This window comes from Haliotis asinina, chromosome 10 (assembly GCF_037392515.1).
Source record: "Haliotis asinina isolate JCU_RB_2024 chromosome 10, JCU_Hal_asi_v2, whole genome shotgun sequence".
In the NCBI taxonomy this organism is placed as follows: Eukaryota; Metazoa; Mollusca; class Gastropoda; order Lepetellida; family Haliotidae; genus Haliotis; species Haliotis asinina.
In genome coordinates, this window is record NC_090289.1 from 22,106,105 (window position 1) to 22,133,988 (window position 27,884).

Sequence of the window (27,884 nt, forward strand, 5' to 3'; positions counted from 1 at the left end):
TAGGAACTAATCATATCTTTATTGAGTTCTTTACAGACTGGAGACTAAGGTCCAAAGTAATTGTAGAGGAGATATGGATAAACATTTCTTGTCTTAGCTACCAACAACATCATAGTACATCATTTAGGTCTTTCATCTAGATCATATTACACATTTTCATACATATGAAATTACTCTGCTTATGGCGCAAACTGATTCATGTACCTGCCAAAAGGCTGAGCACACTAGGCCAATTTGCATCAACAGCTGGACTCACACAGTGCACTAAGCAACTTCAGGCCAACAACCATCAGAATTGCTGATACAGCGCACTATGCAACTCCTGGTCAACAACCCTCAGAGGGCTGACACAGCATACTTGGCAACTCCTGGTCAACAACCCTCAGAGGGCTGACACAGCATACTTGGCAACTCCTGGTCAACAACCCTCAGAGGGCTGACACAGCATACTTGGCAACTCCTGGTCAACAACCCTCAGAGGGCTGACACAGCATACTTGGCAACTCCTGGTCAACAACCCTCAGAGGGCTGACACAGCATACTTGGCAACTCCTGGTCAACAACCCTCAGAGGGCTGACACAGCATACTTGGCAACTCCTGGTCAACAACCCTCAGAGGGCTGACACAGCATACTTGGCAACTCCTGGTCAACAACCCTCAGAGGGCTGACACAGCATACTTGGCAACTCCACATCAACAACCATCAGATGGGCTGGAACAGTGCACTAAGCAACTCCAGGCCAACGACCATCAGGAGGGACAGACACAGTGCACTAGGCAACTCCAGGCCAACGACAATCAGAAAACAGTGCACCAGGCATCAGCTACCAGAGGAACTGACACAATGTACTAGGTAACTCCAGGTCAACAGCCATCAGAGGGGATGACATAGGACATTGTAAACTATAGGCTCCCATACATGTCAGATGCAGATCACTTTATATCATACAGTCCTGGAATAACAGTAAACGTTCCCTGGAAAAATGGGTACTGATCAAATCAGACAATTGAAGTTACATTTCTGCAGTATGTTGTACTAATAACTTCTCTAAATATACTGGCATTACACATAAAACATTTACAACACATACAAAAGAACTGATATTGTATTGTGAGTGCTTCAATGGTAATACTGTCTAAAATTCCTGATCATGTTTCTACTTGTACAAACTGCCCTGCATCTATATATAACTTCACTGTTCAGACAAGAGAAGTGGAGGTTCCACCTGTTAACATGGTCAAATTGACCACTGAAACTGGCTGAAACAAAAGGTGCTACAAAATGAGTGGTTCAAATTATTCCCTACCAAGTAGATATGGAACATTTCCTTTAATGTGCTATTTGAACTCTTGACAAGAGCAATACCAGTACACAAACTACATGTACATAATGACCTTATCAGCAACACTACCATGCTCAGGTGTAAAGTATGTGCTCCAGTACTGGTGTTGACTCACTGACACTGACACTTTCATGCTTGGAGATTTTGATTAAACCAAAAACTAGTAAGTACACCATCCTCTTCAATTGATTGTTCTAGAAATTTGTATTATGACTATATATCCACAGTACTAACTAATTAATAGAATCCACAATTATTTTTATCAATGAGAATATACATATATCAAATGTGACTTGAAACATTTGTGCCTTATGCAACTCTTGTTCACAGCTTAAAATTTGCATCATATAAATACAATTTTCGAAGTTCAGCTTCATGGTAATATGGACATGAGCATGTTTTCATGGTTATGAAGTTGACTAAAGATGTGTACACAGCATATACTGTTCAATCAGCAAATTTATTACTGCACATACTACTTACATATATATGCTGGTAATCATGTTATTTAGTGTACTAGCAGTTACTTGTATAAATCACACACAGTGATTGACATTAATTTGCCCTAACACATCAAGTGACAATGAAGATTAAGTTATATAAATCTCAAGGGATGAATACTGTTTTGAAACTATCATTTGTTCTCTCTATGAATGGAAATGGTACACAAAGCACATACTTTTGATAATCAGTGTCTTTGCATGGCATGATATTGAGAAAATGGACATTTCACACTATAAGAATTATATTTTGAGAAACGTGTATACACATAACAGTATTAACAGGAGGTATAAGCCCCAGCAAGATAATGTCCCAGGCCTGTGGTGTATGCATCACAGGGACTGTTGGTGAGTTGTCTGGAGGTTCCATACTCTGCTTCAGAGCTTAACCAAATTAGTGCTTACGATGGCAAATACATCTTACATAATGAAAGTGTGGTGATTTTTTCCCGAGATGATGGACTCTACACTCTAAACTGCTGCACTAAACAAACACTGTTGAAACAATATACTGATGGAGTATACTGATACTGTGCACAGATACAGTGGGTGGCTCCATGTCACCCTGAACACTGGTGCCTGTAACAGAATATCACCACAGTTGTTGGAATGTACCCAAACTACACCACCAACAAGTGACGACAAGACAACAAGGTAGACAGAGTAACAAGTGTATAAATACGGTTGCTAAGAGCAAGCAGGACCAGACTGTCCTCATCTCTCAAGTGCTCCTTCATCCTCCAGGATATCCACCAACTTGTCTGCACGCAGAGACTCATCCATCTGAAACACAAGAAGTTGATAATCATTTCCAACAACCTGTACAACATACAGGTAATGCACCATTTCACCATAGCTGCATCACTGCCTGGTGGGTATACATTTACACAGTAGCTAATTTAGGTTTGGGTGCTTTTAACATCTGAGCTTCTCACTTACCTGTCTTGACATCTCTATGATGATAAGTAGTTTCTTGATTCCAATGAATAATCTATAAAAAAGAAAAAGAAGGGAAACGAATTAGGACGTACATTTATTGTAAGCAGTATGGAAGAACTATCAAACCAGAATTGTGTGCATTATGATCTCAGCTTGCATTGGTGTAGATCAATACAAGGGAGGTAACTCTTGTAACAACACCAAATCACCCAACTGCAGTACCTATTGACGCAACACTTTACACTGAACTTCTTTACAGCAAAAGGGTTTTACTGAGTAAGTACCTCTTGCCAGCTGTTCTCCTCTCTACTAGTTCCATCTCCTGCTTGCTGAACACGTCCAGAGTGTCCAGAACTGCCACCAAGTGTTCACTCATGGATATGTTGGACACATGCACAACTGTACTGAAGACATTTAACATCTCCATGTCATCTAGGACGTCCTTCCGACTTGTTGTGCCAATTACCAGCAATTTGCGACCCTGCAAGAACTCTGTCATGAGTACCTTTGGACAATCTCCAGACAATCTTTATCAAAGACAAACTGATACCTGCCATTAAGGAAATTATTCCAGTGAACATTGCCAAGTATCACATACCTGTGGTGGTGATTTCTTCAGGAGAACTAGAAGGGCTTGCAAAACCAAATTGGAGAAACGTGGACCAATCGGTACATAGTCTGTAACATGTCATACACTGTATGCTACTTATGGTACATGAGTGAATAAAACAGGAGGCATATATGTTGCATGTAAGTATAATTAGTACCAAACATAAGGTTGACACTACAGACAGTAGCCTTGTCCAGACTATGTACAGACTGTTACTGGTTGTCTTTTACTGGAAACAATGTGTGCATGGTGTTTACAGCACATAACCATGGGAACTGTGCACCAGGAGCATATAGAAGGCACATGATGGTGACTAGGAAGTGAACTGTTCTCATGAAAATATGCTCATTGCAGTCACATTCAGACATACATAATAACTAGCTTCCTGTGTGTATGGTAAACAAACACATCATGGAACTTAATTCAGTTATCAATGTTTTTCTAGGATTGCTGTTTAATGTATTAGCTTAGATATGGATAGTGTGAACCTGGCTTTCAGGTGACCAGAGACTTACCCAGCAGCCTTTCAATATCATCAATGACTATACAGCTCAGTGGGGACTTATATGCATCATCAAATATCTGCAACACAAGCAAACATACAATTCTACAATCAATGTGTACACACCAGAATAACACAAGACTTGTAACACCAGGCGTCATGTTTCCCTGTAAGTGCATTTGGTGAGACAACTAATTTCCCAGACATGGGCTAGGACATCTAAACATGATCAAAATACCAAGTCATCTGTCTACATGCTGATGTTCATTAAACTGCTAGTTGTCATGGTATTTGTAAGTATAGTCACACAGCATTGGACCTGTTTATACTCCCTGCAAATAGGATTGATCACTTTCTGTCCAAAGCATTGCTACAAAACAGTAGCAAAAGTTTAACTGAGAAATATGTAGCATTATATGTATTCACACATCAGTGCAACACTAGTGCACAAATACACACTGTCATACATGCTAATGAAAGTCTACACATTCTCTGTGGCAGTAGGCTGGCTTACAATCACTCACCCTCTTGATAGCCTGGCATTTGGCAGTTTCTGTATACCCAATCATGTTCTGTGGGGTGCATAATTTCACAAAGGGTAAGTCCGATCTCTTGGCAATAGTTGCAGCAAGACTAGTTTTACCACTGGAAGGAGGGCCTGCAGTAACAACATGTACACACTTGACTAAGTAAGAGTCTCACCAGGAATCCCTACAGGTCCTGTTACTTACTTTTAAAGTATCCTTACCTGGGGATACAAGCGAAACTTTGTTCCATTTTTAATAATGTTTACAAAACAATACATTTATGGCTCTTTTGTTTACTTTTTCTCTCACATCCCAAAAGCCTATCCCATGTCAATTTGTGCTGAAAATGACCAAACACTGATTACTTTTGGTCTACTTTTGACCAAAATTCTTCAGGGTCAGGCCCTGAAACCTGTTCGAAAGGCCAGCTTGCATTCAGCTGGACTCCTCTCTATGGTCCTCTTGTGTCACAGGTGTGTCAGTACATGCACTATACGTACACACTTCTCAGTAATGGCTTTGGTGTCCTCCACATGTGTGATTAAACAAAGATTACCTTCTAGTAACATCGTGACAAGGGGTGTTCTGTCACTGCTCTTGGTCTGAGACACAGTCAGATCTCCAGCTTCAAGCACTCTGTTCACTGGTGAGCCCCAGTTAATGATACCATTGGTCATGAACAGGTCCAGTTCATCTTTGCTGCTACCAAATGCCTAACAAAAAACATTAGATTCTAACTACAGATTTTGAACTCTATGTTCTATTACACCTAAATTTCAGTCCAGGAATAGATATATTAACATACTCCTGAAGGACAGCTAAACGTAATACACTTACAGAGAAATAACTATTATAATATACTTCTGAAGGACAGCTAAAGCATAGCCATTAGAACTAGATCTTAGATTTCCATTCTTGATCTGAGTGAGTTTAGTTTTATGCTGTACTCAGCAACATTCCATCTACATTGTGGTGTTTCATTTTTGAAGAAATTGGTCCTATAATATATTGTTCAATAGGGTTTTCAAACATGTTACATAAAGCAAAAGAGTTTAATATAATGACTATACATTCTACTCACATCCTATCATTTCATTACTTGATATATTTTTTCATAATTTACTGCTACATAGGTTACTGGTTTAACCCAAATAAGACTGTCATCATCCAATGGAAGACTTAGATTTCAGGCAAACATAGTCTTTCAAAGATATTCTGACTAAATATTGATTGAACTAAATATTTACAGATGCCAGTAATTTTTGCCAGTTTAATAGCCAGATAACTGAAATCACTAATAACATTTCATCAGATACAAATTCATAACTTTTACCTCCATTAGCAGCAGATTACAATCCTTGACTGTCAGTTCCTGTTTATAATGCAGTAGTTATACACACATACACAGTATTCCAGTATTTCTCCAAACACTTACCGGTTTAACATCATGCTGGAATGCATGCATAAAGTCTACTCGTGACACTTGAAGTTTCTCTATAGCATCTGGATCTACTTCCACTGTGGACGTTGCCTGGAAACAGATAAACACCACCATATACACAATGCTAAGGTTGCTTCAGTGCACAGAGAGATGTCTGTGTTAGGACAAGGAGCTGTGTCTGTGATAGTACAAGAAGCTGTATCTGTGTAAGTACAAGACGCTTTATCTTACCATGACCCGTGAAGGTCCCGGGGTAGAACAGGCATTCAGCAACCCATGCTTGCCATGAATGGCAACTATGCTTGTTGTAAGAGGCGACTAACGGGATCTGGTGGTCAGGCTTGCTGACTTGGTTGGCACATGTCATCGGTTCCCAATTGCGCAGATCGATGCTCATGTTGTTGATCACTGGTCTGGTCCAGACTTGATTATTTACAGGAATATTGCCGAGTGCGGTGAAAAACTAAACTCACTCACTCACTCATCTTACCGTCATGTAAAATACTTTAATTTCACTGGTCTATGGTGGTTTAACAAGTTTCCGTGTCCCCCTCCAAGGTGTGTGACAACTGGAAAAACCTGCTGCCATGATAACCACCAAGCTCACCACTGAGAAGCTGAAGTGCTGACAATCATGACATCATAATGTGATGCATGCTGTGCCAGGAGTTCAAAAACCATGTTTTGTGTTCACTTTGTACAGATTTATTTTAAAGACACTTAAACTTACTTAAACTGTTTTATTCATTGAGTTTGCACACTGAGCTTAAACACAGTTACTTTTTATTGCAGTTATATGCTTAAAGACAGTAGTTGTGACTCTTCACAATAAAGAAGTTGTCATCCATATACAAGAGTCATCAGAAGATGACATATACCCCCCGGGCCCCACGTTTGAAAGGACATCTCACAGTTACTCATTGTTTTTTTCAGACTAAGTTTGAATTGTTTCCATGGAATTCATGAAAATGATAAATGCCATATATCTGTAATCAGTAAAGTCACAATTTCAAGATCTGTCTCATATGTCTGCCAAGATCTGTTGAAGATATGAAATGGTATTCGGAATGAAGCCCAGCCCATCCCTCTATTTTGAGACTAAGTCTGAAACGTTTCCATGGAAACCGAGAAAATAATACATCACAAAACCTTTAAAAACCAAAAGGCACCACTTTGGGGTCTGTCACACATATCTGCCAAGTTTTATTGACAGATACTAAGAAGTTTTTGAGTTTTGCTCTAGAAATGAAACACATCTTTCACCTTTCAGACTAAGCTTTTGAGATCCAAACGGTTTACATGGAGACCAAGAAAATAATAAATCAGAAAAACCTGTAAATACCAAAAGGCACCACTATTGGTTCAGACTCGTATATCTACCAAGTACTGCACAAAAATATTGGATGGTTTTTGAGTTGTGCTCCAGAAACGAAGCCCATCCCTCCATTTTGAGACTAAGTCCGAAACGTTTCCATGGAAACTGAGAAAATAATAAATCACAAAAACCTGTACATAGCAAAAGGGACCACTTCAACTTCTGACTGATATATCTACCAAGTTTTGCATAAAAATATTGAACGTTTTTTGAGTTCTGCACCAGAAACGAAGTCCACTCCACCATAAGACTAACACCAAAATGTTCCATGGAAAAAACAAAAAAATATAAAAGCCAAAAATCTGTAAATAGCAAAAGGCACAACCATAGGCTGAGATTACTATATCTATCAAGTTTGGTCTAAAAATATTGAACGGTTTCTGAGTTATGCCCCGGAAACAAAATGATTACGGACGGACGGACAGACGGACAGATGAGGCGTCGACTATATCCCCCCGGCATGTAATTCCGTCTTTATGTGTATTACTTCTAAAGGCCCTTCACAGAGTTATATGCTTGTCAGAATATGTTTCACTGATGTTAAAAATCCAGTTGAGAGACCGACGCCATTTTGTTTGCATGTCATATGGTCGGTAGCAATCTTTAACATAAAATGAAATGGTATTTTGCACATTCGACAAAATAAGATAAATATGTTGTATGCTTCTTCCTCGGATAATACAATCTGATGCACACCTCATTGTAGCAGTGTCATCAAAGCATAGAACTTATAGTGTCTGTGTTAGCACAGAGAGCTATGGCGATGTTAGTGCAGGGAGCTGTGTCTGTGTTAGTAAAAGGAGCTGTGTCTGTGTTAATACAAGGAGCTGTGTCTGTGTTAGTACAAGCAGTGTCTGTGTCAGTACAAAGAGCAGTGTCTGTGTTAGTACAAGCAGCTATGTGTGTGTGTTAGTGCAGACAGCTGTGGCTGCTTTAGTGCAGAGACCTGTGTCTGTGTTAGTACAAGGTGTGTGTCTGTGTTAGTACAAGGTGTGTCTCTGTTCATACAAGGAGCTGTGTCTGTGTTAGTACAAGGAGCTGTGTTTGTGTTAGTGCAGGGAGATGATGTGATTGTGTTGATATGGCTGATGTGATTGTGTTGATAAGGCTGATGTGTCTGAAATATTTCATACTTACTTTGATAAGTCTGTTCATGGCTGTAGATTGAGCTGCTCTTACTAGGCCCTCAATCTCTGCTCCACTGAAATTTTTCGTGAGGGCAGCTAACTCAGGGATATCCACATCAGAACCCAACTTTCCATTTTCTTTCATGGTCATGGTATGAATGTCAAGGATCTGAACACGTCCATGTTCGTCCGGGAGACCTACAACACAGCCAGCAGGTGATGACACTGGACCACCAGTATGTGGGACACACTTACCAGCACACAGAGTGCTGCAAACTGATATGACAGGTTTCCCCTGAAACTAACACTACCACAAGAAATGATACATTTCTTTACACACTGGATTATCCTAATATAACAATATTTATGTTTTCTTCTCTTAACACAACACTAATATCCCAGTTACTTGATGGTGAACAGTAGAAGCAAGCAATCATTCACACTGTAAAATACGAAGACAAAATCATGAATATCTCCCGCAACGGCAAAATACACTTCATGAATATGTCTACTAATTATGAATACAATATGTCAGTGTTTTGGTGTGCATATGGTAGTGTGGAAGGAGAGTATTGCAAAGTTTACAGTTCTGCTCCGGAAAAGAACACTACCACCAAATTCAGTTGAGGTTGAACTTGTTGCCATGGAAATGCAAAAAATATTTTGTTCAGTTACCCAAACCCACCAAAAGGCACCACTACATCACCAGACCTACCTGTGTGCCTAGTTTGGTGAACAAATAAAGAACTGTTTTAAAGTTCTGTTCCTGAAAAGAGCACAACTACCAATTTCAGTAAAAGTCAAACCTGTTGTCATGGAAACGACAACAAACAAAATTTGCATACTGGTGTAACCCTAAAAAGGCACATGTAGGGATCATGGTGAACATGGTGAACATGGTGAACATGCCTACCAAGTTTGATAAAGCTAATATTTGGGAGATCTGCACCAGACAAGATTACATCTTCAAAGCAACAGTCTAATTCATGTTTCCATGGAAAACACAAAAATTAAAATTCACATCTGGGTCTAATCCCCAAAAGTCACATCTAATGATCATGCTTGACATGTGTACTAAATTTGGTTAAGTTATTATGAATAGTTTTAAGTTTAGGAGATATGCTTCGGACAAACTATTGCGTATGCACAGACGGACGGAACCCATTCAACCATGAAGTTGTGAGGGATAAAAACAAGTAAGTCACTCAACCTAACCATGTGATCCACTTATGTCACTCCTTGTGACATTATATATTGCATATTACTGCAACCTATTCACACTCAGCATCCAACAGAACTGTCAAGACAAGATTAGTGACTGACCAATTTCCATTTGCACCTCAAGTCGGCCTGGTCGTAGAAGTGCATCATCGATCATGTCCTTCCTGTTAGTCATCCCTATGACAAGAATGTTGTTGAGCTGCTCCACTCCATCTAGCTTAGATAGCAGCTGGTTGACCACAGTGTCATGCACAGCTGTATTGCCAGCCTTAAACATAAACATGGGTGGCTTTTAGGTAAATATGAATTCAGTGTCATTAGACAACTAACAAAGATCTGAGGATATACCTGTTCAGCATGACTGTTCATTCACCCAGAGAGTCACTTCCCAGATCTGGAAAGTGAATGTGTTTTCCAATAATGTTACCTCAAAAGGGTAACACACGGATTCCAAATGACAGTTATGAACTGCCTGACAGATTTGTAAAGGTAATTTTCTGAATAAAGTTGATATTTTAGACTTATCTTGACACATGCTTAGTATGCCTCCCTCTATGCGAAGATACATAGAACACCTGAAATCCTTTGAAGATGCCTTCTAATTGAAGTGGACGCACAATACACTCCCCAACAGGAAGCCTCCCTTTACCTCCTATACGGTCATATGACCAGCCATGCTTGTCACTCTCTCCAAAATCTCATTAGTCCGACATGAGAATTACTGTGAATTCAGCTTGCCTGAGAGGTGCATTTGGGAGGGCTTGACATCATGAGACAGGATAAGTGTAAAATATCAAATTTATTCAAAATTACATACTTTTTCTTATCCTGACTCATGCTTATTATGCTTATCCCATGGAAATGGAGGGATGGGTCAGGCCACGCTGGATTCTGCTGACTGCCATACAAGTACGTCCAGTACTCCCTACCTGTTGCAGGAACTATAATGGCAGTAGTTTGGTCCTGTTCTTCCATTATTCATCTGTGAGACTGGTGGGATCACATCCAGTTGAACTTGTCTTTTCATGAAGCATTCATTGACTGGAACATGATGACATAAATTTCAGCTAGCATCCTTGTAGTGTCGAATGCAACTGTATGTCAAGGTTTCTATCAAGACGAGTCATAACCCTTCTTCATGTACAAGTATCTTCATTAAGAGTACAGGGTCATAATCACTCATGCTAGTCTGCTGAGAGACGTGCAAATGGACTCTCAACCATTATACTCTGCAGAGCATCTTGGTCTGAAAAAGTCATGTGGTAAAAGGGTGAGTGAAACTGAGCACCTTTGTGGAACCGTTAGTTGTTTTGTGACAAGTGACAAGTTGTAAGGCAACATGATCATCCATTTTCATGATGATAACAGAGCTGAGTCCTGCCAAGTATGTCGAGAGTGTTGAACCCTCAGACCTCTGGTATGTTGAAGATGACATAAGTAGTCCGCTACTTGAGCATGTGTGGCCTTCATTGCAGTGAAACCTTTCTTCTTGGCGTATCTTTCAAATGGCATCCATTCATCATTGTATAAGGTGTGGGTAGGTGACTGCCTTCCCCTCTCTAGTGGAATATCCTTGATGTGTTAAGCAGGCTTTGATACAATCCAGACATGAAGTTGGAACAATGTCAGAATGCTGTGTGCTTGTTTGGTGTGCAGATGGACGAGTAGGTTCTTCCACTCTGGTAGTTGGAATGTTGGTTGTCCTAGGACCTCAATGAGTACTGGGAACCAATCACTCACTGGCCAATAAGGCACGAACAAAATCAGTTGTATCTGCATCGTCTGTTTTATCTTTCCGATGACTTTCAGTAGAAGTACAGGAGGGGGGAAAGCATAAGCATTCAGCCCTTCCCCCAAGATGCTGAAAGCATCTTTTGCCCACGCTAACGGATCCGGCACTGGAGACACGAATGTTGGTATGTGCATATTGAACCTTGTGGCAAATAGGTCTATTTGTAGAGATCCGAATGTCTGACTGATGTTACATGCATTTCGTTGGAGATGTCGAAGAGTTGAATGGTCAGCTGTAGCAGTGTGTGATATCACGTTGATCATTGCTTGTTTATGTAAACCGCTACTGTGGAGTTGTCAGTGTGAACCATCAGTAGTTTGTTCCTCAATGCTGACGTACTGCATTGATTACAGCTTTCATCTGCAGGTGAAGAATGTGTTCGTTACTCATCCAGATTCTTGCCTCCACCTTGTTGTCCAGGTGAGCACCCCAACCTTGTAGCGATGCATCTACATAGAGATGGTTGTTGTAGACCGGCTCTAGCAAGTAAGTTGATCGATGAGTCTACCATAGTAGATATGGTCACAAGTTATGTGGCAAAGTTATCAGATTCAAGGTGTTGAGGAGCTGAACCAGGAACCGTTGTAAAGGGCGTAGTTGTAGACTTCCACGTCTGGTCAAATCCTGTGCTGAAGTGAGCAGACTGAGTAGACACTGCCACTGTTGTAGTGTCTTTATATCATGGATGGAATTTGTGATGACAATGTGGTTCAACAGTGTGAGAAATCGAGTCCCAAGAAAATGAAGATCTCGCTGCGGTTCAAATTCCAATTTCCGTAGATTCACAAGCCATCCAAGTTGAGTAAGGAGCCTGATGTCTGATGTTGAAGTCTTACTGTAGTCTAAGTTGACTTGTCTTGTGATGAGCTTGCATGCCTTAGTCCAGGTAAAAGGTGCTGCTAAGTCCTCGCTGATGCAGGTAGGTGACAATGGGCTTGGAGACCCAAGTAAATAGTCATGGGGCCGAAGATATTCCAAATGGTAGAACTGTCCACTGGTAGTGCTGACAGCTGAATAGAAGGCACAGATATTTCCTGGATTCTCGATGTATTGGAATGTGCAAGAAGGCGTCTTGCAGATCGATGCTGGCTAGAAAATCCGCTGGACAGAAGCCACAGCTGTGGTAGATGGATCATCCTGAACCGTTCTGGTTTCAGTAGATAATCCTTGTTGAACTCCTTCATGTTGTAGATGAGTCAAAACGTTTCCTTGGAGGTTTTCTTGGGTACAAGAAAAAAATGGGGAGTAGACTCCTGGTGTTAGTGGATATAGATGTAGTTGTTCAACTGCACCTTTCTCTAGTAGAGATGATATGGCGTCGGCTAGCTTGTCTCGTTGATCCCCGGCGTACACGAAAAGTGCATGGTCTCTTGTGAGTGGGTGGTGCTGCCGGTAGCTGGATCTTGTAGCTGTCTCTTAGAATGCTCATGACGTAATCATCATTTAGAAGTCCCCAATTCTTGCAGTAGCATTGTATACGTCCAGCCACTCGTGAAGGTTGTACAGCAACAGCTGGGGGTGGAAGACCTTTAGTGACCTTTAGACCTTTCCTCCTTTAGTGCCCCTGGCAGGATGTCATGTTCCATGGAAGCACTTGCTTCCTGAAGACGAGCGACGAAAAGTGCTCTTGCCGCTGCAAGCATTGTACTGCTTGTCTCTCGCTGTCTGCAACCTGGAGATCTTTGACTTGTTGGGATGCTTGCTTTAGGACAGGAGTCAAAGTGTCTATTGACTTTAACATCATTACTTCCCTGGAATCCTAGGTGATGAATGTAGCCAAATTCTCGATTCTGCCATCAAATGATATTTATCCTTGCTGGCATAGTAGATTCAATCCCACAGAAGGAAAGGCTAGATGTTACAAAATGAGTTGTTGATCCCCCTTCTGAGTGGTGAGTACAGAGAGGATCATCCTATCTTCTTCTGTCTCCACTGATAACCCTGGAACATTCGACTCCAAAGAAGGTACGCCGCGTGGTTTAGCCAGTCGCTTACCTTCTACTTTGTAGGACCTGTTGCAAGTCTCACTGATTAGCTTGTAGTTCTCATCTACATTGGGCGCTTTCGTGAAAGGCTCCATGTGATGTAGTATGAATCAACGAGTGCTGAAGGCCAGAATGTGTTGCTGCTGGTACTTGGTCATCGTCTGGAAGGCTGCTGACAAAGTTTCAGGGATCGTAGATTTCGGCGCAATATGGAGGAAACGTTCAGATGTCGATGTCATCATTACTCATTGTATAGGTGAGAGTTTTGTTGGAGTCCTTCGACGGTGAGATAAGGTCCAACTCGTTCATAATCCATGACGTGATCTCTGAGTTGGAGAAGAGGTCTTCCTTTAATGATGGAGATCGGCGACGTCTATCCCTGTCCATTGAATCCTTGGTGTCCTTCTGCAAATCAATTCGTGATTTGGGAACCTTGTCCATGAAGCAAACGTCAGTGTGATCCTTCTGTCTGTCTGTATCCCTTGAACGACGGCCATTCAATGAATGCCTTTGTGCATTTCTGCGCGAACCTGCATCTGATGAAGAAGATGAACGATGATGGCGTCTCCAACAAATGAGGGATGCAGACAGTGAATGTTTGCAGCTGTAGCAGGATCCATGAGCGCGAGTGGAAGGAGCTTAAAATGGACTGTGATCATTTCTGTGAGCAGGACAATACGATGCATCCTCTTCATCCTAGTGCAGCCCAAGAACCGTCATGCAGCACGACTGTAGTTGTAGGTAATGTCTGACGTTTGTTCGTCCTTAACATGCAACAGTATATAAAGACAATGCAAATTCTGAAATGTGTCTAAAACACATGAAAATTTATATATTTCAACAATAACTTTACATCATGATGATAAATACAATTCATAAAACGAATATGACACAATTTAGTTGAAACGACCAAAATATAAGCAAAAACTTATCGCCATATTGGGACCTAAAGTGCCTCCAACTGTCCTTGCCAGGTGATGAAGGAGACAGTGACAAGCATGGCTGGTCATGTGACCGTATTGGGGGAAGGGGAGGCTTCCTGTAGGTGAGTGTGTTGTACGTCCACTTCAATTAGAAGGGAACTTCAAAGGACTTCAAGCATTCCATCTTCGCACAGAGGGAGGAGATAGGCATGATAAGCATGAGTCAGGACAAGGAAAACATTTTGGTTACATAGGGTGTTTTGAAAAGGGTGTATGGGACTGTAAGACCCTTGTATATCCCATGCACACTTTCAAAACACTGTGTGATGAATTTATAACCCATAAGTTCTTTTAATTTTACTTATCTTCAAACAACACCACCATTCAACCTTCAGCAGAATGAAACAGAAAAAATTTGGCCATGATTTTTCTCTGAACGGTCATAACGGGAGATAACATGGGATCGCTTAGCTAATGATAAAAATAATCGAATTTAAGGTTTTGTTAAACGACAAGTGAAGTACAGAAATATTTTAGTTTTGAATATATTTATTGACACAAACAAATACAAAATTATAGCAACAATTGTATTACTCTGTTAAATACCCATAATTGCATACGCCAATTTTGAAGCAATCAGCCGTTTGGCAACCACATTTCATCTGAGATCAAGATCATTTGTACAACCAGTGTAGTGTGTCTGAGAGATTTGACAGGGTGTACAATATGTACATCCAGACAAATCCGCCTTCATGGTTGTGTATGTTTTGGCTACTAACCAATCAGAATTCGACAAATTTATCTCAAGGTTAATAATAATCAGCATCTATGCCTTAAGTCACTGAAATTTAGCAACAGGTCTTTCCAATCCAATACAATCATGTGATTTGTGGATATTACAAGTTGTGGTTAAGAAAAAACCAAACATATTAAGAATACTTAAAATTGAATGTTAGAACATACATACCACTGATCCTCTGGACTTGCATATGGCATCGATTTCATCAAAGATGATAATGTGCAGACCACTATTTCTGCCACACTGGAAAATTAAATATCTTAAACATATATAAAACAGTTTATCTTGGGTCACTGATATGTTCTTACTTACCTTTCAATGCCCCAACATGCTTTACAGTAACGAAAAATATATGTTTCCAAAAATATGTTAGTTCATGGAGGTTGTTACTAGACAAGTCTTGATGTCTGGCCACTATAATGCAAATAAAAAACATACTTTACTGCTGCCTAAGTACAGTCATTGCCTTTGAACTTTTAGTGAAACATCATACAAGAGATACCATAAGATGTGCACATTTCACCTGGAACTGTACACAAATCTACAAAGTCTTACCCTCTTTTCTTCCTCCTCGGCCTCTGCAAACAGCTTCCTGACATTTGCTTCTGATTCACCTACATATTTGTCCAATATCTGGGGGCCATTCACAATTTTTGGCTCCCGAGCATTCAGCATCTTTCCTATTTGTCTGAAATGAAAGAAAAGCACTATTATCCTTCAGTTTTCATGTCCAAATGAGAGCTGATAAACACAACACTGACTCACGTTTCCATGAGTAAGTGACTTACACTGCCATCAGTAACTGACTCCCACTGCTGTGTAACTTAATCACACTGCCATCAGTAACCGACTCACACTGCCATCAGTAACTGGTTCACACTGCCATCAGTAACTGATTCACACTGCGAGAAGAAATTGATTCATACTGCATGAGTAACTGATTAACAAACCAAACAGTAACTGATTCACACTGTAAGAAGTGACTGATTAACACTGCATCAGTAACTGACTCACACTGCCATCGGAAACTGACCACCACTGCAGTATCTGACTGAAAGCTTAGGACAGGGAGCCACGCTTGTGCTAGTGCAAGGAGCTGCGTCTATGATCATATATTTTTGTTTGTCAGTACTGGAAGTAAGGTCTGTCCATTTGATAAGATTTGCCATCAGAGACTGACTCACACTGCCATAAGTAATTGACTCAAATCACTATTGGCTCACATCACCACCAGTGACTAAGACACATTTTTATATGTAACGCACAAAACTTGACTCACAATGCCATTATGATCTGACTCGCATTACCATAAGGGATTCACTCACATTGCCATTATGGTCTGACTCACATTGCCATTATGGTCTGACTCACATTGCCATTATGGTCTGACTCACCTTGCCATCAGGGTCTTGCCAGTTCCAGGAGGGCCAAACAGCAATATGCCTCTGACATGTTTCATACCTGTCATCACATTCACATGTACTATTGAACATGATGATTCATTATGATTTCAAATAATCACATTACATAAAACACATTTATTGGAATAATGTTTTCAACATGACTAAAGAAAATTGACTATTAAATTTTAGAAAATCCTAACCAAAGTACAACCCCCTTTAAAGATCCAAACTATGTCAGATATCCAGAGTTTTCACAGACTTTAAGATGGTTAGCTGGTTATTTTTCCAATTTGCTTTCAACCTTAAGCATATTTGATGAGACTTGCAATCACTGTTACTGCCTGTTCAAATAAAGGAACATGACAAGCTGTTAATGAGATCTTTGTATGAACTTAAGAGCCTGATAACTTACCAATCTGCTCAACAACATCAGGAGGGAAAACCCGGGATGCAAATGCCCTTCTGAATATGGCTGAGAATTCATTGTCCAGGCCACCAATGCCCATCTTGTTGAAGTCCCAGTCTGGATTGATGATTGACTGATATGCTGATTTTCTGGAACCAAAACACTAAACGAATGCAAAAATCTCATGGCAGTTTCATTGTTAGCATTGTCCTAATACGGGCATGTATAAACACTATTTAAACATACTAGCAATAGTGTTCTCAGACATATTCCATCCCGATTCCCAACAAAGCATTACCATAAAGATCACACATCACAGGTATAAAGTTGGAGTCCACATACCCTTTGGATTTTCCTTTGAGGTTCAGCATGGAATTTTCAGCTTTCTCAAAGATCACTGCAGAGTTGGGTGTTAACATACCTTTGTCAGCCTGCAAAATGTAATTTTCTGATTACAATTGATATTTTATACTTATCCTGACTCATGCTTGTTATGCTTGTCTCCTTCTATCCGAACATAGTGGAACACTTGAATCCCTTGAAGTTACCTTCCTTGAAGATGATGTAAAATCAACACTCACCCACAAGTAGCCTCCCTTTAGCCTGTGCATTGCTGCGCAAATCAGTCACATGACCGACCAACATGTCACTCTCTACAAATCAAACAGCCTAACACCCTCAAGAGAAGGGAGGATGTAGTAGTACAGGGATACAATCACTCATGCTAGTCTGTTCTGAGACAGGCACATGAACTTTCAACCATTTTACACCGCAGAGTGGCACTGGCAAATCACGTGATAAAAAGAGTGAGATTTTTCTCAGCGCCTTTGATGAACCGCTAGTTGTTGTGCTACAACTAGTGGACAGAATTGGTGAATGCCAGCAAAGTCTTCAGTAGCAGTATCTCTGGGGTAGTGGTTGCCAAACACTGTATCAGATTTCAAAAAGCAGCCCTCCATAATTGTTGTTATCAAGCAGTTTCCATGAAGAGGAAGTGTGGACGCTAGGGCTCTTACTTCATGTGCACTGGAGGCTTGTGGTGGCATAATGCCTGCTGCTTTGTATGCTCACTTTGTATGCTCGCTTTGTATACAAGTCTATTCTTGAAGAATGGATTATAGTGGAGACAGGTTGTTGCGAGCCAAAACCTTGTGATGCTTCTTGCTTCACGTCACAGATAAATAACCTTTAATGTGCTGACTGAAGATCTCTACTGATCCATGGAGATACCTAAACAATGATGGCCATTGCTGTGTGGACTGTAAATGAGGCCTTCCCCACACTGAAAGGATGGTTTACATCTGTGGATGACTTCCTGATACGTGAACTATGACCAAGTTCAAATGATCATCAAGTAGTCAAAAGTCAAATGATCATCATGGAATCTTGTGTAGTCACTGATTTTTTTCGCCAACACTCAGCCTTGTACAGCCTGTCCAAGAGTTACACAAGCGAACACATGTACAGGAGGCTGAATGGAAGTATGCAAAAAAACTTCACCACTAATATTGATGCAATAAGACTGTCTCTCTGGCAGTTGTGTCTGTCTTTCCACTTTTTATTCGTTATTGTAGATAATGATGTTGCCATCGTATACAGATGATGTGCTGAGATTCTCAAGCTTCCTTAATGCTGTTACTTGGTGACTGTAGAAACCAGTCTCATTGGTACAGGAACAATGTAAATGAAAAGGATCTGTATGTAGATGCAAACTTGAGAAGATGATGCTGTCGTCTTTATACAGGATAACTTCATGTAATCTGTCGGCCATGCACGAATGTGACATCTGCAACAGCCTGTGCGATGAGGATCCAACTCTGGTGCTTTCTCGGACGTTATCTGACATCATTAGTTTCATATGTGCCCCACTTTTGTCAGTCAACAACTACGTTGTAACATGCTTCATAAACACATCTGGAATGAAGTTCTATGATGTGGGCCGGAACATGACATGATATAATGGAAGCAAGAACACTAAGGTGCTGTCCTGAAGCTGTAATTTCATGGAATCTCCATCAATGACTGCACTTGCTTTTGAAATGTGCGTACATGGAATGTGCCCTTGTGGAACCTGCATCTGTAAAACTTGCTGCTGTGGAACCTGCATTCCCTGCATCCTCTAGACTACTAACAGTTGATCTGACTAACAAACGTTTGGGCAGGTCCTCCCCTCTGAGAGATCATGCAAATGTTCATGGGTGACAACTGCAGGTGAACAATCTTGACAAATATCCCTTGAAGAGTTTGAATGCCTTTGTGCAGGTTGGTCTCGTGATAAGTAGTCTCCATGATAATCCCTCTGCGCATGGTCATGATGATCAATCAGGTCCAACAGTGATGACTAATCATGTCTGCAGTGTCTGTTTGGGACTGGGGAGCAACCTGTTCCATGTCTGTATGGAAAAACGCTGCTGCATTGTCGTCTTGTGACATTTGATTAAAGACTTGAAGACTCTGGAAGCCTTCTCTTCAGTGAAGCATTGCACCATCCTCTTCTCAGAGGGTTGTTAGATAATACAGGCCTTTGTCAAAGTTCTGCGATGACTCCTACACTTGTAACTGCAACGAAGGGAAGATGACATTGCTATATGTTCTTGTACTTTGTGTCTGCAGTGGCTGTAGGTCCTGAGCCAAGTTCTGTCGCAGGTGTACAAACTGTAGTTGTCGCACTAGTAGTTGTAGCAGGCAGAGATGTCTGACTGAAGACTGTAAGCTCTGTCAGGAGGATCAGGGTGTCATAAAAAATGTCTGCTTCGTCTGGAGGGACAATCTCAGAAGAGAATGACTTTGACTTCTGTGATGAACCACAATAAGAGCTTGACAAAGTCTTTGGGTTGTCATCTTCCTTCATCCTCACGGATGATGGGCTTGGGATGACAACATCTCGGTAGGTGATAATTTCTTCTGGGTGGAGAGAGAGCCCACCACTGTAGCAGAGGACTAGCCTCAGGACCTGCTAGGTGATTCACTAAAATGATGAATATTAGCAGCAGTTACCACATGATTACTATTGCTATAATCAGTGTTTTTACCCAACATGACTTGGCTAAGCTTTCCACTATGAATCTTTGCACGCTTTAGAACAAAAACACAACTATTGAACTCTGTAACAGTAAAGGTTTTGTGGGGTGGGTATTTTTTTTTTTTTATCAAAGGATACAAAGGGAGCTGAAAGAGCACAAACCATAAAGTATGAAGGACAATAGCAGACAACCGGTATTTACAATCCAAGCAAGTTTTCATCAATTGTTAGCAAACATACAATGATGAAATACAAGACAAACTACGCATAAAATACATACAATTTGGTAATAATTCTGCTACATGATGTAAATGTACAGACCAAAAACTGGATGCAGCAGAGAATAAGATGATGTAAGGCCAAAAACTAAAAGGATATGGTGCTGTATCGGGACCCAAGGTTCCCTCACATCTTAGGGACTGAGGTGTCCTCTAGAGCGATGAAGGAAAGAGTGACAAGCATGGACAGTCATATGACAATTTGCGCCAATGCACAGGCTAAAGGGAGGCCACTCGTGGGTGAATGTTGATTTTACGTCCTCTTCAATGAAGGGAACGTCAAGGGATTCAAGTGTTCCAAAATGTTTGGATAGCAGAAAGAGATCAGCACAATAAGTAGGAATCAGGATAAGGAAAAATTAAAAGATTTGCCTTTTTGGTCTGCACTTGAGTCAATGTGAGACGAATGCTTTTTTCTACAAACACCACGTAACAAAAACGTGACCAGTGTTTGCATTTTCATTCTTTGTGAGCAGCAAAAACAACACATATAAAATTGCTGACAAAGGTTGGTCCAAGTATTTCTTATACATTTGGAGACAAACTGTATCAATATTTTAATTCTTAGTGACATCAATAACCAAGCATATAGAACACACATTACATACCACAAAATAACAAAAGCAGTTCAAAACATTTATAAGTGTACATAAGTGGCAATTTAGAAGTTGGTATGATGAAGATGAAGACTTTCATGGATAGAAATGCATTTTCCTGCAGTGGATGCAATGTTTTGGTGTAGATTCTAGCACTGTTATCAAGCAAAAGATCCCAGGTTTGGTCAGAAATAGCTACATCCTTGTATATCTACTCATTCTACAAGAGTATCGTCATTACTTTTCTTGGCTTTCCTTCCATCTTCTCTTTCACAGCTGTAAAGTCCAGCACTGTTGACAGAAACACATTTGTTAACACATTTGTCATCTGTATGTACTGTTGACAGAAACACAACTTGTTAACAAGGCCAACATGTTTGTCATCTGTATGTACTGTTGACAGAAACACAACTTGTTAACAAGGCCAATATGTTTGTCACCTGTACTGTACTGTTGACAGAGACAACTTGCTAACAGGGACCAACAAGATTATCATCTCTACATGCTATGAAGTGTTGTACTACTGAAAGAACATACATATATGTGCTGCACAGGATTAGCACTGGTATCAACATATAATATGTCTCTAATTTCCCTACCTTCCAGTTCTCTTACACGAACAGAAAACAACTTCTTTTCATAGCTGAAGGCCAATGGCTGATCCTGAGTAAAAACATGACTGCCAAACTTCATGCAGAACTCTGCTGCCATCTTGTCACTGTCAAATGACTCTGACGAAGCACTGTAACATTGATGGAAGAATATCTAAGACAAGGCAATTCTACATTTGAATGGTTTTGCAGTCAAAGTAAACTTAGTCTGAGTGTATTTCGTTACGCTCCACCACTGAGTCTAACAAAACCTAGTAGAGGGTCGTGTTAGGTAACCTTTGAGTGACCAATGACTGTCCAATCAAACGTTAGACGGTTAAATGGATTTAACCAGTCAGACAACAGCTACTATTTAAGGATCAGAGGGACTCAAAATTTTCAGATCACTGAAACAGAACTCTCCACAAACAAAATCTGCATATAACACAATTATTTGACCTGCATACGCTTTGGGGTCTCTGTTGACATCGTTACCATTAGCCAATATTTCTGCAAGATGACATCCTTGAATATTTCCAAAAACACCATTTTCAGCGACTGTTTACTCACCGTTGTCATGGTTGTACGTATGCCGTGTGCATCACCCAGAAGCGAGCGTACGCTAAATAGCATTCGAAAGCGTTCGGGTACGAACCTTTTCGAGATAAAAAGTTCAAAAGGTATGTGCAAATGTCCACTTTCGCAATTTGGTAAACTGTGTTCTGATAGGTCAATCTGAAAGGTTACCTCACGCGACCTCCCATACGGTTTTGTTAGATTCAGTAGTGGAGTGTTTTGAAAAGTACTGAGGATAAGTTTACTTAGGCTGAGATTAACATCACCACTCGGCATCTACTCCCTAGTTTTCCTAGTAACCAGGAAGAACTCCAAGGAGAAGTTCAGACTAGTCAACAATATGAAGACATTCAATGGTACCATTCACTCGTTTCATAAACATGGTATCACATGGGACATAGTTTAGTATTCTCTATTTACAGAAACCATACGTAGATAACTTAGGATAAAGGGATCGAAAAATTAAAAGGATATAATGATGCATAGGGGCTCCCTTGCTCCCCTAACCATCCAACAGGGTGATGATGGAGAGAGTGACAAGCATGGCTGGTCAGGTGACTATGTGGGAAAAGGGAGGTAACTGAGTGAACTTTTACAGCCTCTTCAGGGAACTACAAGGGATTCAAGTGTTCAGCTATCATTCGCATATCATTCTATCATTCATAGAAGTATGAGTCAGGATAACGAAATTTTAATATTTTTTAGAAGTTAACTAATGTGTCAAATCATACAGTACTGCCTTGAAAATTGATTTTGCTGCTACATTTCACATCAATACTGAAATATATATTGAAACACATATTGTATGATAAAAGTGAACCGTTTACTCTTAAGAGAATGTTTACTGACATATTACTTTTAAAAGACAGTGCCAAAAGGTGGTGCCACTAGTCAAACAAATGCTGTGGTGACCTGCTATTTTTATTACATAAATAGATTAAGGACTCATATTTCAACAAAATGATACCAAAATTAGCAATTTCTTGCCATTCTGACATTTTGTATCCAACCTCCTTAAAATGAGATTATGTGACTTTCAGTCAGGTGAGCAATAAATGTAAAGAGACTATTTTGGATGTTCATGAAATGAAATACACTGTTTCTGACACAACACACTGCAATTTCCATGTATCTGAATCTTTATGTGTACTTACTTTTTCTTGTTGAGGAAGTCCACCTCCAGCACAATGGTTCCAACCGTCTGCCTGCGGGTATCCAGCTTCACCACCTCCACAGGTAGATCTGCATTCAGGGTGATGCTGGCCCATTTCCTCTGCAAACACACACACATATACATGGGTTCTTACAGTTTCAGAGTTAAGGGTTCATTTTGCCCCTGTACAAAACCACGTTAAAGGAGCACTGATGCAGATCAAGTACCTTGGACTGGTTGTTTCTTTTGTTATTGTTTTTCTCCCGTGAGTACCCGGATGATTTCCTACAATTCGCGACTGGTTCATGACCTCTGCGGCCAAAAAGGATTTAGTCACTTTTACTTCATTATTATGAAAACAAATCAAACACCTTGAAGTTTACTCATCTACCAGTGGTATAAAAAACCCCGTTAGGACTGAAAAATAACAAAGTCAGTGTATGTCTTTGTATTTTGTCTTATAAACCTAATTAGTTTCATGTAACATTTGTGCATTTTGAAAGTTAATAAAAAGAAAAACCTCAAGGTCTGTTTATACTTATAGTAAGTTTCTAACATGATTTTAATATCTAAACATTGTATAGTTTGCACACATGAATCATATTTCACACACACCATATGCACAAGCTAGTGTGTGTTTTCTGTAATACAGATTCTGCTGAATGCTACAACAAATAAACTAAAAACAAACTGTAAACATTAAATTTAAAACAGACTAAAGTTATAGCAACAATGTCAGGCTATTACCTCGTTCAGGAATGTATCCATCAATATTCACATAAAAATACGATATTCCATTCATCTGCAGCTGGTGAATAATCCTGCTCTATGTCTTGTGTCTCACAACAGTCTAATATATGAAAAAGTAACACATCGTTTGAGAATTTTTCACACTGGTGTATACATAATCTCACTGGTCACCCAGGACAGCACACCTGGCAACTAACTGTATGATGTCCACCATTAGTTAGCCAGTAATGAGCAATCAATCAAGGCAGTGGCAGTTAATTCTTTGTAGGAATGATGTTGTTTTTACACTCGCACTTTATGACAGGATGTAGTCAGTATAGATTAGTAAATCTACACACAGAAACACTGCCTTTTTGACAAATCCGCAGTGGAAGTAATTAATCAATCAGTGTGTTATCGGCTAATCCTTTGATCTATGTTTCTTTTTGTAATTCAGCAGATAAACCCTCTTGCATCACTTACATGCACATATTACATAACATGCAATACATTTGCCACTACAAACCTGAATTTATAATGATGAGTATTTACTCCAGACAGGAGAAATGCCAAATGGGAACCTTTGTCGAGTAATCTTAGTGGTGTTACCACTAATTATACCTGTCATAAAGTCATTAACTGACCATCAGGTGAATGATGACACAACATGATTAAACATCGAGGTTAAAAAAAGAAATAGGGTCAAATTGGATCAGTCACTATACCATATAGGCATCAGAAATAAACTACACTGCTGAGATATTTTGTTACAATTAGACAAGGAATACCATGGATATTTTTATATAACGGACATGGTCATCCGGCGTCTTCACTGTTTAGGGTGAAGAAATTCTGCTAATGTGGACAGGAGCCCAGACCCTGTGTCCGTCACGGTCGAGGGAGTGGGTGCTGACCACTCTGCAGCTTGGTTTCGTAATTAGACTGATGTCAAGAAACATTATTCGCTCCGCATCATTGCCCCTTTAAAGATAAGATGATCATAAGTACCGCAGCTTCACAACGACTTGCAACAGTCTAAGTGATAAGGTTAAGTTGTACTAACATGAATTAAGAATAAATGTCTATCTGTGATTCAGTATTCATAGACAAATAAAAGATAAGTTAAAGCTGGTGATTGGCAAATCTAGAACCAAGAGAAGTCAAATTTGGTCCCCTTAAGATAATGAATCATGCAATAACTGCACTTGGACCGTGGTTCTGGTAAGCTACAAACATGCACAAAAAATGCAGATAATTAAGCAACTCACGTGCATGGCATTGAAGCCAATCCTGCCAGAACTGATACTGGGATCAGGCATGGTGGTGAACAGAAACTGGGCATGTGGAGAAACTGTCACCCGGATATGTCTGAAAAGAACACCACCACATCATGCATATTTCAGTGACTAAAAATATTTATTTTTCATTCCTCCAATAAAGGGTTATTTAATGTGCCACTTCTGGAATGTAAACTTGAAGACTGTATTGCATTATAAGAATATTCCCTCATTCCAACAGTAACAGATCCAATAACAGACAATGTTCAACTGACTTACAATAGGAGACATACCAGCCAGTGTTACACACATTGGAGTTCAAAAGAAGTGGCTTAGATCTTCACCAAATCCAGGAGATTGATAAATCGAAACACAGTCTCAATGAGTCTATCTACAACCAATGCTGCCATACATCATAACAAATCTGAATACATATACTCACTGGCCATTTTGGAAGTCATTGGGGTTCGTTATCACACAGTTTGTGAGAGACAGCTCTTCATTCGGACACTTGACAGATTTATACATCTGGATAGACACAAGGAAAGTCAATACACATGTATGCAAATGTGTGTTCCATATACATATATGCAAAATGAATGTTCCAACACAATTTATGAAGCTTGACGCGTACACTGAAACAAACATTTAAAAAACCCAAAAAGCTACACCATTTCGTTTCGTGTCACTTGTTGATAAGCATTTTCAAGTGTTCTGCGTTTGTGCGGATAATCAGGGAGAAACAACACGCTTGATTGACGTAAAATGAAGTATAATGGCCTTATGTTCCACACAAAAAATGTAAACTGGTAAATGTAATCATTTCAATATTGCTCATTACGCCTACCCCAGCCATATTATCAAAGGGGAGTAACTCCAATTAGCATCAGAACATCAGGATGAACCCGTTCGAGTGGTAGGTTGAACTTTTATGCTCTCGTTCGCGTAATAATTACCAGTATGACATCGACCGGAGTGTAGTGTACGTCGCGCAATTATATTTGTCCGAAGTGTAATAACTGAAAATTGCACAAGGGACAGCTTTATACGAAACAATTCTTATTGATATGAATCGATTGACTCGAGTTCTATTTATAGAACAAGTCCGTCATCGACTCCACGTCAGACGAGCCAGCAGGGAAGTAAGCTGGGCCCCGTCTCGCGTAAACACACCCCGGCGCAGTGGTGACTTACTAGTGCCACAACATCACTGCCACAGACCATCTTACATATCATCTGACCGGACCTTTCTCTCTTTTGTAAACAAACGTGCATATTTATTTATCATACCATAAAACTCTGGGTAGGAGAGTGAATTTAAATCGTGCAACCACAATGGGAGCCGGGAACCAGTTTAGCAGGGATGTGACGCCACAAATGTGACATTTAAAAGCGCCTCAAATACATTTTGGTGTTGATTAGGGATGTCTATACATAGGTCGACATTACATGAATGATGAAAAATATCTTCCACACGTGCATTGGAAGTAGTGTTTTCAAAGCATCTTTGTTGATTATAAAAGAGTCTAGCTGATCGCGTGATTAACACATATACTTAATTGTAAACATCACGTTGATATTTGTTGTTGTCACTGGGTATTTACATTTGAGCAAATAAAACTGGTTATCGGTCATTTTGCAAAACTATAAAGACGATTCTATTCAACGAACCATAATATACGGTCAAAGTTCAGTTCGAACCAAGGCGTTTACCTACGATGGGTTTCATGAACAACTAGCAAACATAGACCTGACTTATTATTGACAATCTTCAAAAACATCAGGCAGCATCCCAATATCTGTGTGAGACAACCCGCCGCATCATAACGATCGAGAGTAAAAAGTGTCATCCGAAAACCTAATCTGACGATGCATAGTGTGTACAGTGCATGAGAACAATTGTAAATATCTTTTCATGACAGAACAGCTAAAGATTTTTTGAAATATGAAGGTGATATATCTTGACGGAATATAACTTGCATAAAGGCTAACATGACACCCAGAACGAAACGGACAATCGAGCATCAGCTATGGTGAAATATCATGTCACTAAACTTGCAATACATGTTGTTCACCTTGCTAGGAAGACATGATCTACTTGGGAACGTCGGGTTAGAAGGCGACTAACGGGATCAGGGGGTCAGGCTCGCTAACTTGGCCGATACTTGACATCGTATATATCCCAGCTGCGTAGATAGATGATTATACTGTTGACCACTTGATTGTCTGATTTAGGCAAGATTATATTACAGACAGCCGCCATATAGATGGAACATTACTGAGTAGGCTACGACGACAACAAACGGACAAACAAACAAACCACAGGATAGCCAGACGAGCAGACGACCACTCTAAGGGACGTAACTCCTAGTTTTCATCGCCATGACTGATATCGATTGGAAATGTTTTGACATTCCATATCAATTCCCGTCAGAGCAATAAATACTGTTCTGTAATGGTTATTACAACACCTGGGATATTACTGTCTGTATTTGTTGGTCCATACCGCACATGCAAGACGCTTTAAACACAGGCAGATATATGATAAAATACTCTTACTGTACACCTACCTGGGCCATATTATCTTAACAATCGCTTCAGAACACCATTTATAGATGTAGCATCGTGTGACCGAAAGGGTGAATGACCTAAATAATGGCAACGTCCTCAAAACAGTGTGCGTTTCGGAACATCCGCGGGGCGTCACTTGGTGGAACACTTCAGATAGCTGTATACGAAACAACTCTTCCTGACCACATATTATTATTT

General features: G+C 40.1%; 1 protein-coding gene across 2 annotated transcripts; it reads right to left on the reverse strand.

The window, feature by feature from the left end:
• LOC137297767 (vesicle-fusing ATPase-like) lies at window positions 1-27,884 on the reverse strand. 2 transcript variants are annotated; one of them, XM_067829712.1, is made up of 21 exons: window positions 27,686-27,884; window positions 25,558-25,643; window positions 25,107-25,206; window positions 23,111-23,229; window positions 21,390-21,532; window positions 21,032-21,081; window positions 17,237-17,325; window positions 16,901-17,043; window positions 16,480-16,546; window positions 15,641-15,773; window positions 15,254-15,328; window positions 9,689-9,854; window positions 8,376-8,563; window positions 5,858-5,953; window positions 4,979-5,135; window positions 4,420-4,553; window positions 3,909-3,975; window positions 3,382-3,461; window positions 3,068-3,264; window positions 2,784-2,835; window positions 1-2,627 (listed from the first exon to the last, which is right to left on the reverse strand). In XM_067829712.1, exons 1-21 carry the CDS (start codon window positions 27,692-27,694, stop codon window positions 2,559-2,561), a joined length of 2,220 nt encoding a protein of 739 aa, XP_067685813.1. In that variant the 5' UTR covers window positions 27,695-27,884; the 3' UTR covers window positions 1-2,558. The 2 variants fall into 2 exon arrangements, with proteins under 2 accessions (XP_067685813.1, XP_067685812.1); XM_067829711.1 differs by lacking the exon at window positions 27,686-27,884 and adding an exon at window positions 25,963-26,033.

Coding starts and splice junctions, on each gene's coding strand:
- LOC137297767 (XM_067829712.1), bottom strand. Junction 23,230..25,106: donor TTGGCTTCAATGCCATGCAC/GTGAGTTGCTTA, acceptor GTGTGTTTGCAG/AGGAAATGGGCCAGCATCAC. Junction 5,954..8,375: donor CCATGAACAGACTTATCAAA/GTAAGTATGAAA, acceptor ATCTGTTTCCAG/GCAACGTCCACAGTGGAAGT.